The 23,706-nt window shown below is 38.2% G+C and overlaps 1 protein-coding gene across 18 annotated transcripts in view; it reads right to left on the bottom strand.

Moving 5' to 3' along the window:
- PTK2 (protein tyrosine kinase 2) overlaps positions 1-23,706 on the bottom strand; it is a 175,635-nt gene that overhangs the window by 53,446 nt on the left and 98,483 nt on the right. For all 18 annotated transcript variants that reach the window (XM_029959399.1, XM_018075708.2, XM_018075722.1 and 15 more), the window contains 9 exons: positions 22,082-22,161; positions 20,550-20,612; positions 16,464-16,518; positions 12,614-12,754; positions 11,805-11,882; positions 11,140-11,247; positions 10,036-10,153; positions 3,280-3,310; positions 1,062-1,114 (listed from right to left, as the gene is read on the bottom strand). In XM_029959399.1, the coding sequence (XP_029815259.1) occupies positions 1,062-1,114; positions 3,280-3,310; positions 10,036-10,153; positions 11,140-11,247; positions 11,805-11,882; positions 12,614-12,754; positions 16,464-16,518; positions 20,550-20,612; positions 22,082-22,161 (727 nt within the window). The remainder of the gene's footprint in view (positions 1-1,061; positions 1,115-3,279; positions 3,311-10,035; positions 10,154-11,139; positions 11,248-11,804; positions 11,883-12,613; positions 12,755-16,463; positions 16,519-20,549; positions 20,613-22,081; positions 22,162-23,706) is intronic.

Here is a 23,706-nt window from a genome sequence, read left to right as displayed (position 1 = left end):
GCTAATCTCCCTACAATAATATCAAAATGCTACTTTAAAAGAGTAGAGAAGTGTTTGTGCACCACTGCACCTTGAGACACATTTTAACTCCAGATCCTCTCACCCGTTTTCTTGCACAACTTCTATTTACTTGGGCTTCCTATGCCAAGGGGTGAATCTCAAACATCTGTAAAAAATGGTTAAGGGTAAAGAAAGGAATCTGAAAAGTAGGAAATTAATCAAATGTCTGCGTATCTTTCCTCCTTTTTGTACAAAATAGGTTGGGTTTTTGAATATGGCCACTAAGTGTTAATATAAATGTTAAAGTGGGGCTGAAGTCATGGGTGGGAAATCCACTGAGTCACAGTGTTGGTTCCTCAAGTTTGTTGCCAAATACTAGAAACCTATAGAAACATATAATATAAATACACTTTTGCATTAAAATCTCCTTAATAAATATTATGTGTATGGATTTAGAAATGCATTTTCTACTAAGATCAATCAATCCTTCAAAATTACTTAAGATTTTGTAACAGAAAAATGTTCTCTCTCAATTATAAAACTTAAAAAAACCACAGTAACTAACAAAAATCTTAGAAGCCCATAAGGTACAGAAACAACATGTATTACCTCACATGCTCATCCTTCAATTAACTTGTCATTTTCAACAGCAAAAATTAAATGCTTTGATCTAAACAGCAGCTACAGAAAAAAACAGCTATTAAAGTTCCTTCCTTCCGAAAAGCAACAATTAATATTTAATTGCCTATTTTCCCTTTTCAAAGCTGCTCCTCCACAATTAGCACACACTCAGGTAAATTTGAGTTTAGCCGACAACATTCTGCTTCACCACAAAGTAAAGTGGAAATGCTGACAAGCGGCCTGGCTTTGAAGCATCTCAATGGACGTGGCTGCTGCATGAAAGTTTCTCTTTAGGAACTGCTCTGCAGAGGCAGCACAGCCCTGCATGTGGAAAGTCAGCAGCCACGGAGCAGCAGTGAACTGAGTGCGAGTGGAAAACCTGCCTACACCTCTGCCAGCTCCACAAATGAACCCGTGCCTCGGGTTTTTATGAGCCTTACCTGACACAGAGACCGTGTGTGACCTCACTCCCTGCTTCTCATTGTTGGCCAGCCTGTAAAAGAGAGGTTGGAATCGCTGAATGCTGTACATCCTTCAGGGGCACAGCTCTGGGAATTCAGCCCAACAGGCACCTACTGCAATTGGCAGGGCCGGTCCACCTCCCACAGCCAGGGGGAGAAGTCAGAGAGGAACCTACCATTTCAACCCCTCGGGGGAGTGAGAGCACATTTCAATTAAATGAGCGTGGGGAGTCTCAGAGACGGAGTAAATTTAAAGGCAAACACAAAACCTAAGTTGTACACACTTTTAAGATGTGTGTGATCTGTGCTTCTACTTTCTGTATGATCTGCTGGAAACAGTATGAACTGAGAGTTTGTCTGTAAGATGACTTATCCTGTACAATTTTGAATTAATTTACATATCAAGTAAAGGAAGAAAACCAATCACATTTAAATGTAGTTATGAATAAATGTTCATTATGTTATGTATATATTATATATTGCTCACTATGTATAAATGTATTGCTCATTTTATATATAAATGTTCACTATATTATGTATATATTCTGTATTGTTCCTTATGTAGACATGTTCATTACATTATGTATATGTTATGTGTCTGTTATGTTACGTATAAATGTTCATTATTATCAGAAATTCTAACAAATTCTCCATGTTTTTTTCACTTACACATATATCCACAATATTAATGGTCAGAGCACACTGCACTACATGCTTTCAGAAATCAGGAATTTCATCTGGCACAGGCAGATCTCCCCAGATGCAAGATGCTGTTGGCTGGTAGTTTTATGTATCTGGTAAAAGCCCACTGCTCTGCTGCCAGACTCAGAGCATATGTGCTGCTCTTGTTAAATAGGCTCAAGAGTACCAATTTACTTTTGGTAAACTGTCCCAAAATTGGGAAGAAGCTTTTCCTTCAAACCTTATTTTACCCCAGAAATCCCTACCAATAAAAACAAGGTAACTTTATGTAATTAGGATGTTATTCTGTATTTCTAAGTTGTGTCTATTTAAGTAAAAAGAAATCTTCCTGTTCCATGAGTGCAGACTAAGTTTACCAGTTTTACTGTTTTCAGCCTCAACTTTAATTTCCTTTTCTTCCCTCAGTTTTAACCTCTCTCTTTCTACACCACGAGAAAGCTGCCTGGCTAGTGAGGACTGCAGCAGGACCTGTGTAGGAAGAGTAACCACTAATTCAGGAACAAGTTGTGTTCCACACTCCATCCACTAGTTAAGAAAGTAATAATAATAATTTAAGAAAAACAGAGAGGTTAAGACACTATAAAGCACTAAATGTCATTTGATCTTCCAACAGTTGTCACGTGCTACTGGATACAGGTGATTCTGCCTGCCCCAGCCACTGGCACCAGGAGGGTACAAAATAATATATTAATAATAAATTAGAAATTTATTCTTATTTACCTTAAAGTCTGGGAGGGAGAAAAATGCAGAAGTATCTTAGCACCCTTTATAAGAATCATTAGATGCAGATAACATGCCTTAGCACACCTTGGATATGGTGTCAGCATAAAACCAACCACAGGAAAAAATGCATCTCTATTTGCCTGACATAGATTAGCATTTTCTACACGTCCACAAATATTATCAGAGGAGAGCTTTTCTATTTTACTATATTTAAAAAAATAAAGATGTTTTTACTATGTAGTTGGTATTCTTTATTACACTGAAACCAGATCCCAACTTAGACTGGCCCCATTATGGAAATTTTATTAGGAAAAGGTGACAGGACAGATTTATGATAAGGGCAAAAAAAGTATTTTCAGTATTTCACATAAGCAGAAAAGGGGACAAATAGGAAAAACAAGCACAGATCGACTCACAGATTGAAACCACAAGTCAGAAACTGTTCAGGATCACTCCTACAATTAAATTTACTCATGGACTCAAAAGAAATAGCCTGAATCCCACTCAAGTATTTTTCAATACATCCTCCTTCTGTTACTGTCAAATATGACTGATGTATTATGCACTTTTCCCCTCAGATTTTCCTTCTGGTACCTTTACAGTTTAATATTGCTGTGAGGCTTTTGTGCACCACCTGCTACCTGTTCTAGAATCCAAACCAAACAATAAAAATTAGGCCCATGTAAAAACTCCTAAAGCATCCTTAAACAAAACTATTTTTCAAAACTTTTTTTTTTTTTTAATACATAAAACAGGAAAGCACAAAACTTACTTTGGTATTGATGGTAAAGCTCTTTCACCTTCTGTGTAAACAAGAAGAAAACAGGATTAAAGCTTTTATAAGTTTTCAAACAACCTCTCTCAAGGTGCAATGAGACAATAATCATCACAATCTCTCAGGAAACTTATTCAAAACAATGTTCTATACATATCTAAAGAGCAGTGTGTCAACACAACTCCTCCTAACCAGTGATACCTTTTGGCAAACTCTTATTGGAGGAAACAACATATACAGAACACAAAAGCTCTTTTATATTCTTAACAAATAACTCCAATAAATCACTTGCAGAAGGTGTGACACTATCTCATCTCTCTAGTAAGAAAATGCATTTCTTTTATCTTCAAGATGTCCTAAGTGCTAACATATAAATAAAACAATCCAAGCCAACTTGGATTTCCAAGTAAGACACCTGAAATAAATCATTAAAGCACGTAACTTATCATATTGATTTCACATTGGGTTGAGATTATACAATAGTAATGTTTAGTGCCAGCAAATAAGTCAGCTTTTTTAAAAGTATTTTCAAATCCTTGCCAGTCTTTCTTTGATAATGATAATTGTGTATAAAAGCTTGGATGTACATACTCAAGGTTTGTTTTTTTTTCTATTGGATTTGATGAGACACTTGGTATTTATGTGGGATGGGCAAGTTACTAATTCTTTAGTATAGAACCTTTAAAGTACATCAGAGTATGCAGGGAAGGAGAGAAGGTGGGCTATTAAAATGAGCTTCACTCTCTAAATCTATAGCTCTGATAAAGGGAGATAAAATGGAATAGCCACATTAACAGAAAATATTGACATACACTGTTTACACAAAATCATTGTCATTTGTTTCTTTCCTATGTTAAAATTTCTGAAATTTCCAGACATTAAAGAACTGCAGTTTCACCTCTGTGTATCACGGCACTGAGCACACAAATGCCTGATACCCTGAAGCCATGCTCAAATACAGTATTTTGGTACAATTTTTCTGCTGTCTGCAAGTAGAACAACATCATTTGGCTCAGCAGTGTAGGTCTGTTTTGATCTGTCTGATGGGGGCTGTTGGGAAGGAAGATGCAGGAAAGAAAGGAAACCAGGAGCTGCCATTTGGAAGACCTGGAGCAGCTCAGCAAAGTGACAAGAGCAAGCACCTGAAACTGGAGGGCAGAGGAAGGACAGTAAGACTATACAAGCACCATGAGGTGGGAGATAAAGGTATTGTGATACCTTTGTTAAGGTAAGTGATACCTTTTGGGGAAGGAAACAAAGGCAAAGATCCTTAGAGGGAGTGTGGAGTGATGAGTATGAGGTCAATGGCACAAAGGTGTAGCCTGGCAATAAAAGACTGGGGGGTAGGTACTTCAAAAGAGAGACAGGCACAGGATTCAACCTGGATAAAACTGGGCAAAAGACATCAAACTTGGAGAAATAGGCACAGGAGCCTGGCCCACTTCTATGCAGGCCTCCCCAGGGCTGTGAAAATCACTCAAAAGAATCTTAAATTCTACCTGACACCTACATTACCTGTCAGGCATTAGTTGTGAAATCACAATGTGTTCTGGTTCACACCAAGATATGCTGCTACTACTGGTTATTCCAATGCTATCCCTACATTTGGCAATGGATTTAAGGTTTAGAGGGTGCTGATTAATTACAAGTGTTACTGGTGGAACATACTTGCAGTCTATTGTTTCTAAAGGTTTAGAAAGATACAAACCTCTGTGATAAAAGAGCTTTATTAAACTGCACAGTTAACTTTATCATTCCATATTTTTAAATCAAGATAATATGCATAATTAATAAGCAGCTATTCAAACTGATTTTCCTTGCTCTTTAATATGTAGCTCCATCGCATATTAACTGCACACTATTCACAGTGTATTCTAAAGATGGAATTTTAATTTCCTCTAGGGCTTTTTTTTTGTATGTGTGTGGAGTATCATATTTGGGGACTTCAGAAAGATCAGTGAATGATTTCATTACACTTGCTAGGAATGATTTCATAATACTTTGCAGGGCCACGATGCTTCATATGTTCAAGGTACTGCCCTCAGAAAAGATCTCATTGTTTCTCCCTCCTCCAACCTCTCAAGAAAGGGAGAAATACCGCAGGTGGCAGCTGCCAGTGTGTGCTGAAGTCAAATACTACCTATCAAAAAGGATCTAAGGGAGATAAAGAGACAATCTAACTTTCCAGTGTGGTATTACATTTCCTTAACGAAGGGAATCTCATTCCATTCCTGCAAGCCTCCATTCAACTGACTGAACAGCCTCCTATCAGTGCAAAATGCAAAGCAAAGATCATAATAAATGATAATATATCATAACAAAACAAAACTTTGATTCCATTTTAACTGCAAATCCTTTCTACATGTTCTGTGTGATAAGGAGTGTATGAATACAAGTGGTCTTATGCAGTTAGTTGAGTAGCAGTATGACCCAGTTAAATGAGTGGAGTTTGGGAATGATGAAAGAAATTGAGGGAAAGGTAAAAGGAATTGAAGGAAAGGTGAAAGGAATTGAAGCTGTCCAGAAAACTGTGAGGAAAAGATGAGGATGGACAGAGAAAAGTAGAGACTCTAATGAATGTTAAACGAATGTTTGGTTCCAGGTTGGCTGGAAAACCAGGCAGCAGCATGCATGGGTCTGTTCCATCTCACCACGTTCCTTTTCACTGTTCCTTGCCAAAATCCATGGGGTATGTCTGGTTTTGTGCTCATTAGCATCAGAGTAACAGATCTGGCCCCCTGTCCTCGGGGTTGAGGGGGCTGGGAGATGTGGATAACACAGGCTCAGCCACGGGAAGAAAGAAGGATCACCTGGCATCACTTTTAAGACACAGCCTGATGCCTGCACTGACTGGCTACAACATCCCCCATCTGGCTGCTGGAGATGTGTGTCAAGGGCAGGGTCATAAATGGACAGGGGAAACTGGAAAAGCAAGCAGATGCTAGAAAAAGAAGGCATAAAAAAACCCCAAACACCCTACTGTTAAGTAGAATCAGAGATGTCCAGAGGTCGTAGTACTAGAGGCTGCCCAGAGAAGCTGTGGCTGCCCCATCCCTGCAAGTGTCCAAGGGCAGGTTGGATGGGGCTTGGAGCAACCTGGGATAGTGGAAGGTGTTCCTGTCCATGGCAGGGGGATTGGAAGGAGATTTTTAAAGGTATCAGCAAACCCTAACTACTGTATGATTCTTTCTATGATTCTGTGCCTCCTCTTTCATTGGAGAAAATTAAAAAATCCACACGAACTACTGATTTGCAGACGCCTACATGCTCTCTGGATACAAACTGCTCACTTCAGGCACTGGTTCCCACGTTGGTGCTCATCCTTTTAACAGCTTTTATCCCCAATATTCATTAGTACCCTTGTGGGTCTGAAGTCAGAATTCCTGACTAACAGCATCCCAGTAAAAGCATATGTTGTTTTTCACAAATTGAAACCCACAGCATTTTGCCCAGTTCTATATTCTGTTAAAAAAAAGGGATATGTGTGATTGTATTGGAGTGTCCACATTCAGGTGTTTCATTGTGAGGAGAATCCAGGGCTGTCCCATGGCAGACACAGCCAGTCCCAGATGGCTCCAGCAGCCCCCCTGCATTCTATGTTGGGAATTTTTGCTGATGAAGTGCAAGTTGTAAAGAATGTGTGATGAATGTGTATTTTAATGATAATTATCAAGTCTGGGTGTCACAGAGGCAATGGGGGAATGGTGTGGAGGCAGCTAGCACAGGACAGGCTCTGGTTTGTTCCCAGAGCAGCCACCCCAGCAGCCCCGTGGCTACCAAAACTTTGACAGCACCCACCCAACACCTTCCACCACTCCTGTAACCCCAGGCTCCAGGAGATGTGAAAAGAACCCTCAGGTATTTTGATTTACCACAGTGTAAACTGTCCCCACCTGACTGAAATGATTGTGAAAGCAAAATCAGCAAGGGGTCAAACTAGTCCAAGAGGTAACAGCATCCTCAGAATGTGAACACATGTTGCCATTCCATTAAAATGAAAATGATGCTCATGGTTAAACACCTCCTAAACTAAAGTTTTTATCAGTTCCACTTTTTATGATTTTTTTCATTTGTGCTCTTTGCCTGTAAGTGTTAAGTGTGACAATGGAAACCAAGTATTAAATGTAAAGTTTCCACACTGGTCTAAGGGGACCTGTATATTAAAATATTTATGAAAAATAAAACAAACTGAGTGGAAAAATGCCAAACACTGTCCAGGTCTTAAACATTTCCATGCTCTCACCAAATTAAGAGCAACTGGATCATTAATGGAGAGCAAGACAGATATCACAAAAATGGGCTCTATTAGTAATCAAGAAGGACAATTTATGAGGAGACTTGCAATAAACATGCAAATTTACAACAAAGAGGGGCCGAGAAAGCTCAAAGGGGGGATAAAACACATCTGTTGGATCAAGAGTTGCTACATGATTTGCTTCTGATGTGTCTTATACAGTCAAAGTTCACTGTGGGAGGGATCTGGGAACGCAGATCAGGGTGGGGACAACTCTCCTACAAAATGTTTAATTAATGTATTGAGTATTGCTATGAACTTCAAAAAAAGAAACCTCAGACAAAAGAAACCCACAATTTATTTTAACCAGAGGGGTTCTCTTCATGTATGCATAAAGAGGACTGTTCCCAAAGTGCTCCATGATGTTCCTTTAACTAAACACTGTCATTTGCTCCATGTTAAAATTCCATATTATCAGAGTATCACTCAAATAAACACACTGCATTAAATGCATTGATTTATTCTGCATTCACATGTACCAGCAAACCTCAGTGCAAGGCACAGGAAAATCAGGGATATTGCCCTTCACAGAGCTTAGGGAATCTAGAAGATGTAAGAGCTCACGATAAGCAAGTCAGGTCAGAGCAAGACAAGAATTAGAAAAAGTGCAAAGAGAGTGAGTCAATTTTTTTGGCAACTTCAGCAGCAATAAGTCAGGATCCTCATGCCCAGCTGATAAATGAGATGGCAGCTGCTTGTATGCACCAGGTATTAAAAAAGGACATGGTGAATCCTGTAGAGATTTGGACTGGGAGCTGCTCCCTTGCTTGGGCAAGAACAGGTAAGAAAAGGAAAGCCAGTAATAGCACTGGCAATGCAGAGTGAACAGACCAGATTTCTGAAATGCCACCAGTGTGGAAGTAGCAAGAACTGCACACAGTCCACATGTCTCCCCAAAAGAAAAGCAGAGACAGAGTCAGAGCTATCCACTGACTCAGTAATACACAGAGAGGCAGGGAGAAGTAACGTGTTAAGACATGAAAAAGTTTTAAAAGCTCAACTGTGGCTACTACAGTTCAGGCTGAAAAACAGCCAATCCACTGGTATTAGAATGAAAGTGTGGGGAGTGAATAATAAGGACTGTAACAAACCCCAAACCAAGATTTTTCAGAAAAGAAGAGGCACAAAGGACAACTGCTCACAGGAACAGACTAGTCTAGCAAAATGAAAATCTTGGTTTGTGATGCCTATTTTACTTTTAGAACAATAAACTATCATTTTGGTGTCAGTTCTGGGGCAAATGCTTCATCATCTCTGGGTTGTGTACCAGGTTGGCTTGGAAAGCTGACTTTGTGTTGAGGGAAGATTTTCATTTGTATGGAGATAAGGCTGCACAACTAACCTAAGTTATAACAAAGCTGCTTGTGTTGGAGCTAAAGGTCAGTCACACACACTAGGGGTCAGAAATACTAAACAAACAGGCAAACTTAAGAATAATATGAACAACTACTAAATGTTGTCATAGCATCTAACACCTTAAAATCACATTTCTTCATTACTGAATGACTGAGTTTCAGTCTGGGTATGTTTTGTGCCATGCACAGATGCTACAGATGGACCTGAACTATGTTAATAATGTCACCCCACTTGAGTAACTAGAGAACAGGGAAAACCAGTGGCACAAAAAAGCAAGTGCGTGGCTAAAAAGGGACTCAGTTTCAGATTGGAGAGATGCTGGGACAGTTTGTGTATCTTCCTGTATTACAAGTAGGGAAGAAGGACATAGTTGTTTTAGAAAGTGGAAAAGTTGGACGAATTTCCACATGTAAAGATTAGTACATGAGGACAGAAAACTGCATTCTTGAGCAGCCTTGTTTGGATGTTTTTCCACAACAAAAGCTGACTGATATTAGAAAAAATTGTAATGAAATTAATTAGAATTCTCTCTTTAAATCTAGGTGTACCTGCACTCTCATCTCACTGCTTCCAGCTTGTGAGTTGCTATAAAAACTGACTGATACTCCAAAATGCATCTTTGCTTTAGTACTATTTTATGAGAGAAACTCAGGAGACTTCTCTTTACGTTGTTATTTTTTAAACAGACATGTTTTGAGTATCCAGGAGGAAGGCAGAAATTTAAAAAACATCACTAGCCAGAACCTTATCCAAATGCTTTCTAGCCAAAATTTCCACTTGTATATTAGGGAATCACATTACAAGATAACACAACCTTGTTAGGAGTGCCTTTAACTACAATTTACTCCTGTTACTTAAGTCTAGAATCAGTGTAAGGCAGTGATTGCTGACAACTAGTCTAAATTATCAGCCATTAAGTAATTTTTGATGGAGTGACATTTACTATCAGTGTTCCTCAGAACAAAAACACCTCACGGCTCCTCCCTGAAAGGAAAGAGCTTCCAAGTGAGAGTTTTGCTGCTGCCTTGTGCCTTCTATTCAAATGCAAAATAATCTCTGAGTAGATATGAGTGCAGGAACCACCAGACTGAACATCCCCTTACCTTTCTGTGGCCTGATAATGAAGGATTGCGTGGCTCCGTTCACCAGCCGGCAATACCCGTCTATCAGGTCTGCCATGTTCTCTGCAATGGTTAAGGATGGTGCTGTCACTGTCAGAGGCTACAGAGGGGAAAAAAAAACAAGGCACCAACAAAGAGGGATTATTGTAGTTGCAAACACTGAGCAGAACAGCTGTGTCATTGCATCAGAACTTCACACACGCTCGCAAACAGTAAACAGAAAACTGGGGGTGAGCAGAGAACCACCAGAGAGATTCTCACTTTACCTTTCGTGTAGCAGATTTCCAACAGGAGGTTCAGAAAGCACAACTGATAAAACCCTCCACCCACATGTAATACTAATTTGGGTTTATGAAGTGGCTTGCTGGCTAAACTTCCAGTCAAGCCCTGTCCAATACAACTACTATGACTTTACTGCTCTATTCACAATTCTGCAGAAGCTGCTTATTCCTTAAAGCCCTCACAGGTGCTATCTTTTTTCCCACTCTTTGCAGCAATTTATTCTTTGCCTAAAAACAACCCCTCCCAATTTGAAGACAGGTAATAATAATAACAATAAAAAATAAAAGATGGACAGTGGAAAAAGAGATGAGAAACATACAGACAAGCTCTTAATTTTAATATCAACATTCATCATCCTCTGCACAGATCTGACAACTTCCCTCAGTCCTCCCTCCTCTACCACAGTCAGTGCTTCCTGGTGCACTGGACCGAGGAAAAGATGTGATTTCACCTTCAGTGCTGTCTCCATGTAATCCCAAAAAGCAACTGCTCTCTTTTTCACTTTTCCTTTATTCACAAAAGGAAAATTGCTCAGTTCCCTCTTTAGGACACAGTATCATGCAGTGCTATTAAACCACACTGAAGAGCTAATATTTTTACATTAAGCTTCTTGTAAAAATATCAAAGTCTAAAAGCATGAGACACAAAATTTAAAACACATAATGACCTCTAAATGTACTTTAACACCAAACCGAGAACAAGAGTTCAATATACAGAATATCCACATTAAGAGCATACTAATCTCCACCCCTTCCCAGGAAAACGAAAGTTAGAAGTAGTCTGTCACAACTGTCAATAACATACCTCAGGTGCACCTGCTATCTTGAGTTGCAACATCCCTTTTCTGTCCTTGTCTTCACTGTTTGAATACTGAATAGTTTGCACTTGATTGAAGTCTGCCAGATGAGTTGGCTGCAGAAAGGCCACAAAAAAGTGGGGGGAAAAAAATCAAAATTACAGCAAAATACTTCACCTTTATCCCTGATGCTGCAAAAGCACATGGAGACTTTGATCTCCAAACTACACTTGCAGGAATCTGTTCCCCTGTTTCTGTCTACAGTTCCATTACCACTGGCTAAGAACACACAATTATCCACAGTGTCTGGAAAATTAATCCAGCACCACCCTGTGCCCACAGAGGTCACTGTTGAGTAACTCCAGGAACATGCCGAAGAGGGAAAAACCTCTTGGATGTTAAGAGAGAAAAAACTCAACGGGGAAACCACATGGAGTCTGTGCTCACAGCTACTCAACACCCTCCAGACTGCTGGAAAATGTATGTTTTTATCCCAGACCACAATCTCGTATCTGACCAACAGCTCTATAAGCTGAGCTGCAGCTCTCCTGTGTTGAATTCTGTGTTTAACTCAGAGATCACCCTTGTCATTCCCCCTTGTGTGACAGTTCAGTTCACTTGGTTGCTAAGGCAGTAACTGAGAAGAAACCCACCCAAAGAGAAGCAGACTTACATTTGCACCCTTGTCTGTCAGGTAACTGATTCCTTCTTCTGGGCCAATTGCCAGTTCTACTGAAATAATCCAGCTTGACTTCAGAACCAAAGGAGAAAGACAGTGCAAAATTTCAATAGTAAGACAAAACCTTGCTAAGAAATACTATCCTCCATCATTACAGTTACAGGTTTCAGTAATTAACATCTAGAAGCTTTTTAAGCTCTTCAAACATTTTAGAAATATATTAAAATCAAGTAATTCTGTAAGCAGCAAAACTCCTCATCACTGGTTTCCGGGGGATCCCTGCTACTCAAAATGCATTTCCATGTGTTTTATCTTAGGTCTACATGAGAACTATGGATTTCCTCTATTTCCTCTTCTCATGGACACTGATGTTCAAGTTCTAATTTCTACTCTAGTGTCCATTTTCACAGAATTTGCAGACTTACAGCCCTTCCTCAAAATTTTTTTGAAATGAGTAGAGATTAACAGGCATTAGAACAAAATTTACTAACAAGAGAAGCTGAGAAGCCTCATCTGCTCACGAAAACAGCTGAGAAAAGCACTTGATTTCCACAAGCAAAGCACCAATAAAAATATTTAATAGCATACAATTCTTACCCTACTAATGAATGATGTTTGTTTTTTTTTAAACAGTCAGTGGAGAAAGTTGTAAATAAAATCAATAAATACATTTTGTTGTTACTGAAATCCAATTGTCTCTACATCAAAACAGAAACTAAGCAAACAATTAGTGCCGAACTAAGCAAATGAAATTAGATTTATAACAGCATGTATTGTGGTGACTGTCACATTCCTCTACTTACACCAAGAGCACACTTGAAGCATTCCTTGTCAAATCTGTACACTGGAGAGAGGATCTCAAAGAATTTCAAAATACTTTCTTCTCTATTGAGGTTGGCAAATTGTCGAAATGTTTGCTGGATTAATTTCCGTAGTGTTTTGGCCTGGGTATTAAAATATTCGGAGAACAACTATTTTAAATCTCATCAGTGAGAGGCATTTTAAGAGTTTTGCTCACTTAGCAGCACAAACAGTGTCTTTATCAATGAAAAGCAGACAATTCTCAACTAAAAAAAAGAAGCTTCAAAATATAAGTAACAGTTCTGCCTTTTAAATTTCTGCTATATTATAGAGGGGATGTCTTAACTAATAATATCTTGAATAAATTATAGTAAAAGACAACATGTTAATCTTTCCAGGAATATTTTTTTTAGATTCCTCATTCCCCCAACTTCTGAACTGAGTACCAATACAAAACCACAGCAATTTATACCTTCATACAAGGTTTTAAACCTCAATCACCCTTCTCTCTCTTACCTGGTAATAACAAGCCAGCTGTAGCTGTATCTTAATCTCTGCACACAATAATTTAAGACTATCCATTACATAGTGGATTCTTTCAGTCTCACAAGATGCAAAGTAACTTCCATATAAAAAGGTAAAATTTAAATAGTAAGTGAAATGTAAAAAGTATAGCAAATACGTAGATTAACTATTTTAACTATATTGCATATAATTTTATGGACTATTTCCAGGGTGTAAATAACCACTTGGAGCAGTACATATCAATCTTCCAACATCTAGGGCAGAGCAAGACACCTAATTACACATCCTGAAAGAGAAAGCAAGTAAAGGATATAAGAACTACAAGGACAAGCTATATCAAGATTCATGAAAAGTGAAGTATCTGTCTGTATATAAGTATAATCCCTGGAAAGGCTGCCACTCATGAAACTAAAAACAGGACCTGAGAAGCAATCTCTAACATGCCCCCAAAGTGAACAAGCAATCAAGAATCCTGAATTAAAATATCTGCCTTAAGTGACTCAATGGGCTTAAAAGACCATTTCTAATATACCTTCCAACTAACAACAACGAACAGAAGCAAAACCAGCTTATCTTTGCAAGATGCCAAGGTTAAGACAGGAATTACCATTGTTCCTGCACCCAAACATATCTGAATGTCCCATTGTAACAGCAATAAAACTCTTTTATTCTTTCACTTTGCCTGTTAAAGCTCCAGGCACTAAACAAATATCAACTTCCTTTTCTCATTAGCACTTCCAGCCAGATCAGGCACTCATTTTTAGTAAGCCTTAACAGAACACTTAGAAGTCAAAACAGCAAGAATTTTTTATCAAGAGTGTTCAGAAGGAACGCCAGTAGCAGTGATCCAGGGTTGTTGCACTTTCACATCCAAAATAATGATCAGTTTTGCAATGATGCATATACAGGTTGAAAAAACCCTTATCCCTGAACACATTGTTGTAAAGTTAACAAAGAAATCTGTCACTTTGGTCTAATTTCAAATTACTGTGTCAATTTAGCAGAACCTTTCAGCAACTATCAGGTGGATCATTACTCTAACCAGGCTGCAGAGCTGGGTAAGACAATAGAGCATCTGGCAACCAGGAGAACTCCCTTCTGCATCCAGAGCTGCCTCAGACTTTGTTGGGACTCCCACATCCTACACTGGACCTTTCTGTTATCTTTATTTTTACTGAGAAAACCAACAACAAGGGAACTGCAAACCTCAGCCTTAGCTTATCACCTGGCAAATAGGAGGACCAAGTCACTACAAAACAAAAAAAAAAAAATCTGCCAGCTGAAGTTGTCCCAATTATTTCAGCTACTCAGTTGTTTAAAGATACTTTATTGGGTCCGTGGTTTGTTTTCCAGACCCGTTCCCACACGACCTTTACTGCCATGAATACTGACATGTGTTACCTGGCTTTTTCCAGTCCACCAAGAACTACTCCTCGCTTTAACGCTGAGCTCATTAGCAAAGGTGTAAAGACAGAAAGTCAGTCAGAACCATAGACTGGTTTGGCTTGGAAAGGACCTTAAAGATCATCCAGTTTCCAACCTGCTCCCATGGATAGGGACACCTTCCACTAGACCAGGCTGTTCCAAGCCCCATCCAACCTGGCCTTGGACACTTCCAGGGATGGGGCATCCACAGCTTCTCTGGGAACCTGTTCCAGGGCCTCACTACCCTCACAGGGAAGAATTTCTTCCTAATATTGAATCTAAAACTACACTCCTTTAGCTTAAAGCCATTCCCCCGTGTCCAATCACTCGCCCAAAGTCCCTCTCCAGTCCTCTTGGAGCACCTTTAGGCACTGGAAGGGGCTCTAAGGTCTCCCCACCCTTCCCTTCTCCAGGCTGAAAAGGCCCAAAAAACACACCACCTCCATAACAGAAGGGGGGCATCTATCATAAATATCTGCAAATGGCAACCTCAAAGGAAATGCACTGAAATCTTGCTCTTAAAAGCTTGTCTAAGAACCATTTTTTTCCCTCTGCATTTGTTCAAGGCAGAGAGAATCAAGAGAAATAAGTAATTTCATATTTCACGGCCATCAGGAGCCCTCCTTTGCCTGCCAGTTCAAAATCATTGGTCTTCACAAAGTGCAAGAGTCATTTAAGAATTTGGACTGATCCTAGATTATTCTGAACAGGGATTTAATTTTTATTAAAAAGCAAACCCGCTTTTCCTTCCCTTGTTTTTCCTCTTCATACATCCAACCATTTTTTTCATGACTTTGCAAAGCTCTGCTCAGCTTCACCTTCTGGCAATTTCTGCTTCTTCTTTCTGCTACTCTCCCCCTTTCAGGATTTCTAAAGAGCAGTTTTCTTGGTCAGTCAGTTTTCTGGCTCCACAATCCCATTTTTGAGACCGTTATTCTTACTTTTTACATCTGGAGCCTTTCACCACAATTTCTCCCGATAGCAGGGAATACAGTTTCAGATAATTGCTTAAATTAAAATGCAGAGGGATTACTTAAATCCACTTGACTTCATTAGCTCCTGATTTTCAAAAGTCTTTTGAAACAAAACCCTGTCATGACAGACCTTTTCTATTTACCCATTTAAATCACAATGCAAATCTGAAGCTGAATTCTATTATTTCTATAAAGCACCACTGCCTACCAAAACCAGCTCCAAAATAGCAATTTATGACTTATACTTTCATGTATGAATGGTAAATAGGTATCTTAACCAAGACATTCATATCAAGGTGGCTGTAGCTGTAAAATACTTGGTGACCAGTCCTAATCCCCCTTTTCAACACATGTTGAGAAAAATTTGCATTTTTTACTCTGAGAACATATGGACTTCAATAGGAGTGAGATTCAAGTAATGTTTATAGTCTTAACTGGGATTAACATAAGTAGAAATTACTGGAAATCTTCCTTGAATGAGCTGGATAGAGTTTCAAGCAAGGAAGGCAGAGCATGCCTTATCAAGTTGCCAGTAAAAAATGCTTTTTTCTGTCCCCTTCCTCTTTCTCCAGAAGTCTCATTTTTCTTTTGAGGAAGAAAAAAAAAAAAAGTTATTTGATATATGAGGATCCAAGGACTTATTTTGCATTTCTGTCCCCAAGGTTTGAGAGGCAGAGCTGTGCCCCTCTCACAGAAGCTCACCAAGGCCATGTGAATCCCTGTTATCCCAGTCCTGCCAGATGCATGGCTGTATTACCAGGATTTAGATCCTACCAATCCGATAAACAGCTTGGATGTTTTTTCACCAAGAAAGCACAACTGCACAGCAATTCCCTCAGCCCTATACAGTGAAAATGATAATGCAATTTTCAGATTTCTGACACTTTTTTCTTTAAAGTAGTATAGGATTGACTGGAACTATAATTACCTTCACTGAATCTAGTAAACTCTTCGGGAAAAAACGTCTCAAACCAACATCCTTCCTGAAAAAAAAAATACACATGGTATTAATATCCAAAACATTGCATATTATTATAATGCTCTTTTTCAGGGTGGTGTTTTGGGCCTGTTTTCTGCTTGTTTTGCTTTTTAACTGGCACATACAATATAGCAAACAACTTTCATGGTAAGGTCATTGGCAATCTCAGAGCAACACAAACAGTACAACTAAAACTCCAAGCATGGCCACTTCCATGGCAAATGAAGGATAGCAGCACCTCTAGTTTCAACTCAAAAGGATATTGCATTTAAACAGGTACCTTTGTGGGAAGTCTGTTACTTGAAATGTTGGCGTGGGCACAGAGGAGTTTTGAGAATAAAGCCAGTTCTTTGTAAATGTTTTAAAAATTTAAAGAGTATTGAAAAACTATTCTTATTCAGGTGAAGAGGGAGCAACATGAAAATGGAAAACTGATAAACCCCTATTAGAATGGAGTAGGAGATACAACACAGACTCACAGAATGCTTTGGGCTGGAAGGGACCTTAATGACCATCTAGTCCTTCCACTACACCAAGTTGACCAGAGCCCCAACCTGGCCTAAAGTACCCAGGAATCCATATAGGAATCCTCATGATATCACCTCACTAAGCATGTTGACTGCCATTCCACTACTGTTTTACCCTCTGAAGAACTATAATTAAAGTCCCTTTAAATTTCTACTGTCATTTTTTCCTCATATGGACCATCCAACGTTTAAATTTGCAGCTTTTTTCTTCCATATAATCTCAATTTTTGTATTTGTAAGTCAGGATCCTAATTCTGCCTGTTAGCTTGAATGCTGCAAACTAAATTACATGGAGCTCACCTTCACACTTAGGTGTGTAGCCCTGGTTTGAAAAGCAGAGCCATTAAACATTTGTGTCATGTGCAGCACGCAGGTTAGGTCTAAGGTGTGTTTGTTCCACCACAACTAAACATGAGCTTCAAAATAAGTCCTTGAGAAGTTGCCAGGGATATGTTGGTGCAGAAGATGACCTCTGTACAACCAGGTGTAAAAACATTGTGTGACCATGAACTACAGTATTAGCAAAAAATCTGTGTGTAAAGAAGGAAAAACTAAGTGAAAAGTGTAAATAGGAAAAGAATTTATATCCTTTGCCTCTCAAAGGTGTTACTGATTTCTTTCCCTTTCAATTTAAGAGGTTACCATCTCTTTCAAACACTCTTATCTGCTTCTGGAACAAGTATGAAAGCAAGCTTTCCATGCTTTGAACATATACAGAAATACATCTGGAATTCTTACTTTTGGCAAAGAAAAAAAAGGCCTTTAGCAAGCAGAGATATTCAGGATTTATTTACTGCTACCTAACGGCACAAGAACAAAGCCAACATTAAAGTCAATATAAAAAGCTCTCTCAAAAGAGAATAAACCAGGATATTTTTAAAGCTCTCTGAAGATGAGCAGTACACAATTCCATACCAAAAACATCCTTAGCTAAGAGGAGCAGAACGTTCCTGTGCACACGAACACTGGCATCTGTGCAATGACAGTAAGCTGCAAGATTATAAAACTTCCATAAATGTTAATTCCTTTGATGCATTTCTTCTCAAATGCAAATGATATGCAGTTTATCATCCCACACAGTTACAATGAATCTCACATACTATTACCATCTCAGTAATATGCAAAGACATTTTGACAAGGGATATATTAGTTTAACACTAGGCATTTGAGGGAGAGATGGTGGTTTTGAAACGAAGCTCCTGCATCACCCCAGTATTCCACATCTTAACAGTCCTGCAGCACCTAGCTGTGACCATCTCATTTGACTCATTACTAAAACAAGTTGTACAGTGGCCTTTTGTACTGATCTGAGTGCAACAAATTAAGAAATTCTTATGCAGAGTACAATGGACCACAACTCTTAATAATTAAAATTTATTAATAAAACAGTGTTTAGCTGAGATCGCAAATTTATTTACCGGAAGAGAATTTAATGTAACAACCACAAAGATTTAATGCCCTGCTCCACAACAACCTATGGATACCTATAAATAAGAGAATAAACACAGGAAATTGGAACATACAAACAGTTTCAAACACACAACCTACACACTCCTGCCCAGCTGTGCTGCGTGGGGCTGAAATGGCCAGCAAGGGAGACACCAACTCAGTCATCTGCTTTCTGATTACCAGCAAGAGATAATGAGATCCTGGTTCATACAGCTCTACTACAGCTTTGTGTTTAACCTCATCTACTCCAGCCTTCTTGTGGGGCTTAAATGTAAATTCTTTTATTTTTAATGTATAAAGTTCAATAGGATTAATAAAACAACAACTGTAAATAGATGATGCCGCTTGTCATATAATGATAAGCAGCTTTAGGCAACATATATCTTTGTTTGTATTTTTTTATCTCAACTGAAGTTACAACAACAAAGTAACATTAAATTAACATAATACACTTTAACATGCTTTTTACCAAATTGTGGCTGCAGCTGTTCCTTCCTATAGCTCCCATTTCTGTAGTTGTAATTATCCCTGTTCTATGTTAACAGGCTTCACATTTATTATGAAAGAATTCTTCTTTCATTCCATGAAGGCCCAACTATTAAAGGCTACTTAACAGTTTGATTCTATCTACCATTTCCCATCCAGATCTGGCTTTGTATGACAATCTGATCAAAGACAAATATACATCAAATAGACATCTGACAAAGACAGGCAAGGAGCAATCACACACAATGAAAAAAAAAAAAGGCCATTTAAAAATTGTTCTCAGCTGGTTAAGTGCCTCATGATGTACCAAAACTAGCAGCCCCCCTCAAAAATTAACAAAAAGCCTCTCTTGAGCAATAAATATTTCTTATGTAGTTAAATCTTTATGGGCTACTAAGGTGGTAAGATCAAATTAGTACGTTTTGGTAATCACTGGCATGTTTTGCAGACTCTTATTAGCTTGTAATTATCTATACTATAGTCAGTTGAAGGTGTTTTTCATTTCTCTCAGCTATATCTCAAAAAAAATCACATCTTGCTTCTCAAACCCAGGATATTTCTACTAGTGACTACAGACAAAAAACTAAAGTCCTTAAAAAAATACCCTTAATTCAAACAAAACTGAGGCTTTAAAAATCCCACATAGACAGAGGAGCACTACAGAAACACCAACTACTCTACAGATAAGCAATCAATTCATCAAAGTTATCTTTTTATTACAATCATACAATTTCCCCAAAAATCCTTGTGAATTTACTGACTGTATCTTCCACCTCCAAATGTTCTAATTTCACACCTCTAAAAGTTAGCACACACTGTCATTAAAAATAAGGAAAAAAAATAGAGACTTGATTGCTACACCAACCTTTTATCCCAATTTTATGTTAAACTGTACAGCATCTTTTCACAAAGGTAATTAGTAGTGATGAGCATATCACTGGTGCACAAATGTCTGAAACTCATTCCACTGTATAAACACAAATATACCCAGTTTTCAATCCCTGAAGCTTCTAAAGGACTTTGGTTTGTCTGAACTGCAGCCATCTCCTGTACCATATGATTAAGCAACCAAAATACTCTCAGTACAAGGATGCTTCTTGGTCCTCTTAAAATTTGGGATACACAGATAAATAATGAACTTGTTAATTGCAAAGTCACAACTCAGAAAATGCAAACTGGGCAAACAAGGAAAAACAATACCACAAACATTTTCAAGTAACTCGAACTTTGCCACAGATGAATGACCACTGAGGAATGCAACTGGGCACAGAAACACATTTAGGAACAAAATCACCTTAGAACTAGAGTTGATGAACCCCATAAGCATTAGCAAAATTGCTAAAAATCATAATAAGCCAAGTTCAAACAACTCCAAACCTGTTTCACTGGACCACAGTTAAAGATGCTCTTCCTACTTCTACACCTTCAGGTTTCATCATCATTTTCTTACTTTAAAGCATCTCAACACACTTGGAATTAAAAACTACAGCAAAAATGTTCTGGTATTGAACTGAATTTAATGTTCCTGATGAAAGAAGAGAGTTCAAACCTCAAACCAGAACACAATACTTACTCTAACACTTCATAGTTGGACTTCTTTTCTAATGCATTGCCTCTCATCTCTCCGTAGGATCTCCTGAAGTCAGGAAAAATATTTGAAAGCAACAATTATTGGATGATCCACCCTAAAAACTACAACATCAATTTAGTCAAATCTTTCACTTACCATCAGAAAACACTGCCAGAAAGAATTACAGTATAAATAGCAGTACATTATTCTTCTACCTAAACAGATACTTATTTTACAAATTAATTGCATTTTCAGAACCACTTCAAACCACCACTGCTAACAAAAGAAGTGCCCCAACCTGCCCCTCAGCAGCTCTTCTCCACCTACAACCCGACCTTTGTAAGAGGACTCTGGGCATGGAACAGGGAGAACCAGAGGAAGCAGGGCACGATGAAAACTTAACTGTTTTAATCCAGGCATATTCACATTAAATAAACTAATAAATAAGATAAGCTGTTGTCAGGAGAAGGCTGGGCTGTTGTTTTCACGGAGAAAGTGGACCAGGAACGCTCAGAGTACAAGTCTAAGTAGTCATCTACTAGAAATGTCTCATGAAAATGTTCTGAAGAGCCACAGCTTTCGAAACAGGGAAAGCAGGACTTGGCTGACAACACAATCATGGATTATTTTCCTCATTACTTGTTTGGAAATGAGGCACCGAGGATTTTGTAAGGAGCTCCCAATTACACAAAGAATTTTTGTTTGCTCTGGGGCGACCAGCAAAACTCATAACAAAGAAATCAGGTTCTCCTGTGATACCTGGGCAATTTCATAAGTCTAAATTTTGGGTTAATTTGGAAAATACTGTTCAAAGGACACTTTTATTCTCTGCTAACAAGTTTACATTTGTCATTCATTTCTTATCAATTTTACTTCTTCCTTAATCTCCCTGTTCGAGACATCAGCAGAACTAAAGCAAATGTTTCAGGTTTGAAATTCTCCATAAATTAGCAAAACCCAACACATGCATTTCAAAGCTGGGAACTCTCTCAAGGATCTCTTAATCTGATATATTTATCTTTATTTTCCAGCTGTCTGTACAGTTGACAAGAACATCAAAAACACCCAAAAGGATCCTTAAGATTTAATCATTCCAAAACAGCACATTAAAAATTGAGTAAATACAGAGAGGAAAGGTAGCAGCATTTATCTATAATTACATTCTTTAGCTGTAGGATTTATATATGCAGAATCACAAGACTATTTGCTAAATAACACCACAGATGCATTTTTTTTTTGAGCATACTTCAATGTTCTCTACAGGCCTTTGAATTATTCAGATGAATTCACCCAAAAGGCAGCATCAAGATGTAATTAATTAAAATTTAAAAATAATGGTAATTTAAAAACCACTAGAAATTGGTTAAAATACAGTCTATTCAGTTTTTCTTCAAATTACTTTGTAGTAAAAAAAAGTCTTATGATGTTTTATTCAACTCTACTGGTCAGAAATTGATTAACTATAAGCAGTTTCAAAATTAATGTATATATTCTGTCAGAAAGATGTTGAATAATAAATTAAATTATCAGCTTACCGGATTTCAAGGCAACCTAGTTTCAAAGCAATTTCCTGGTCCACTTGATCTGCTATTTCTAACATATAGTCATTTTTCACCTACAGTAAAAGAAGCAGGTAGGCATCACAGAAAGGTCAGTTCCAACACAGACTAAAACACTGCCCAAACTACTTTAAAATAAATACATCTTAATTTTTTTTTGAATGACTAATCACAGTGCATGAAGGGAAAAAAGAAGTTACTTTCATATTCTCCACAAATGAGCTGCACTTTAGTAAGAAACCCATTTCAACCACAATGAACTTGATTTAAAAATTCTTTACCTATGTCAATATTATCTATGTTTTATTAAATACAATCAGAATCTTCACAGGAGGTTGAGCAGGTGGTTGCACCTGCATTCAGGCTATGAGAAGGAAGGCTGTGTTCTTGAATCATCTTGGGCAAAAGGATTTTATTTTGTAGGTGGATCTAAATATAAAAATAAAACTGACAAATGCCTGGGTATTACAGTGAAAATAAAAACAGAAGTGAAAAGAGTATTATGTGCAAATTGTACCGCAGGCTGACCTAAAATAATGCCTGAACTAACGAGAAGAACCACCAAGAGTGAAACTAGATTGTCACCATCTAGAGCAGGAAATACTTTAAAGCCCCATCACGTGTCCTGGAGTAGTTTTATTTACCAACATCAATGTAGGCAGAATCCTACTTTTTTGAGGTAATATTTTCAGCACATTGGAATAATTTATACAGTAACTAATAATAACAACAACAACAGCAAAAAAACCACCAGACAGTAAGAGAGAACAGAACAGTGCTGAAGAACTTCACTCTTTTGCACAACAGGTGCTTTTCCCCAGTAACAAATCTCTGCAGAAGTACAGCTTTTCCTTAACAGCTCATGGTATCCTCTATGAAATCATGAAGTTGCTATTGAGATCCTAAAGCCTAAGATCCTAAAGCTGCAGAAAGCCCCAAAATGTCACAAAAATCCACATGACTGACTTGCAGATCAAAGAGAAGATGATACACTATGAAAGCAACACATTTCACAAAATGGGGTTTTTGAGTGATGATAAGTTGTGAGGAAAACTATTTCAAACTACTACTGCTATGAAATTCATAATTTCAAAGATAAGGAAGTACAGCTGTGGATTCAAGAGCTGGGAGTCCTCTCTAGTCAGCATCCTCCTCCTAACATATGTGAGCATCCACCACAGCACTCCCTTAGCACGGGGTGGCAGCTGGATCCAGCCCCAGACTAGAAACCCTGAGACCTTCCTGGTTCTAAACTGCATGAAAAGCTTTAATTTGTTTCTGAAAGATGTGAAAGAAGAAATATGATAAACTGTGCAAGAGTGAGAAAATGAATTACTACGACAGCTGAAATGTGAGGAAAAAAAATCTTCTTGCATTTGAATTCATACAGGAACTCAACATGACAAAACAATGAGCTTTTAGCTCTTCTCAATTCAATTCCTGCAAATACTAATGTGACAGGAGAATAATTGTCCTTCAGCATCACGTATTTGCTATTTGTATACACATATGGAAATAATAATTCTGTATTCCCATGGTAATAGTATACAAAATACGCAGAATTCATAATTCTCCTCTCCATTATGCTCACAATTAAAAAT

This window comes from Manacus vitellinus, unplaced genomic scaffold (assembly GCF_001715985.3).
Source record: "Manacus vitellinus isolate BGI_N305 unplaced genomic scaffold, ASM171598v3 scaffold_1_pilon, whole genome shotgun sequence".
NCBI classification, from domain to species: Eukaryota; Metazoa; Chordata; class Aves; order Passeriformes; family Pipridae; genus Manacus; species Manacus vitellinus.
This window is presented reverse-complemented; position numbering and strand designations above follow the sequence as displayed.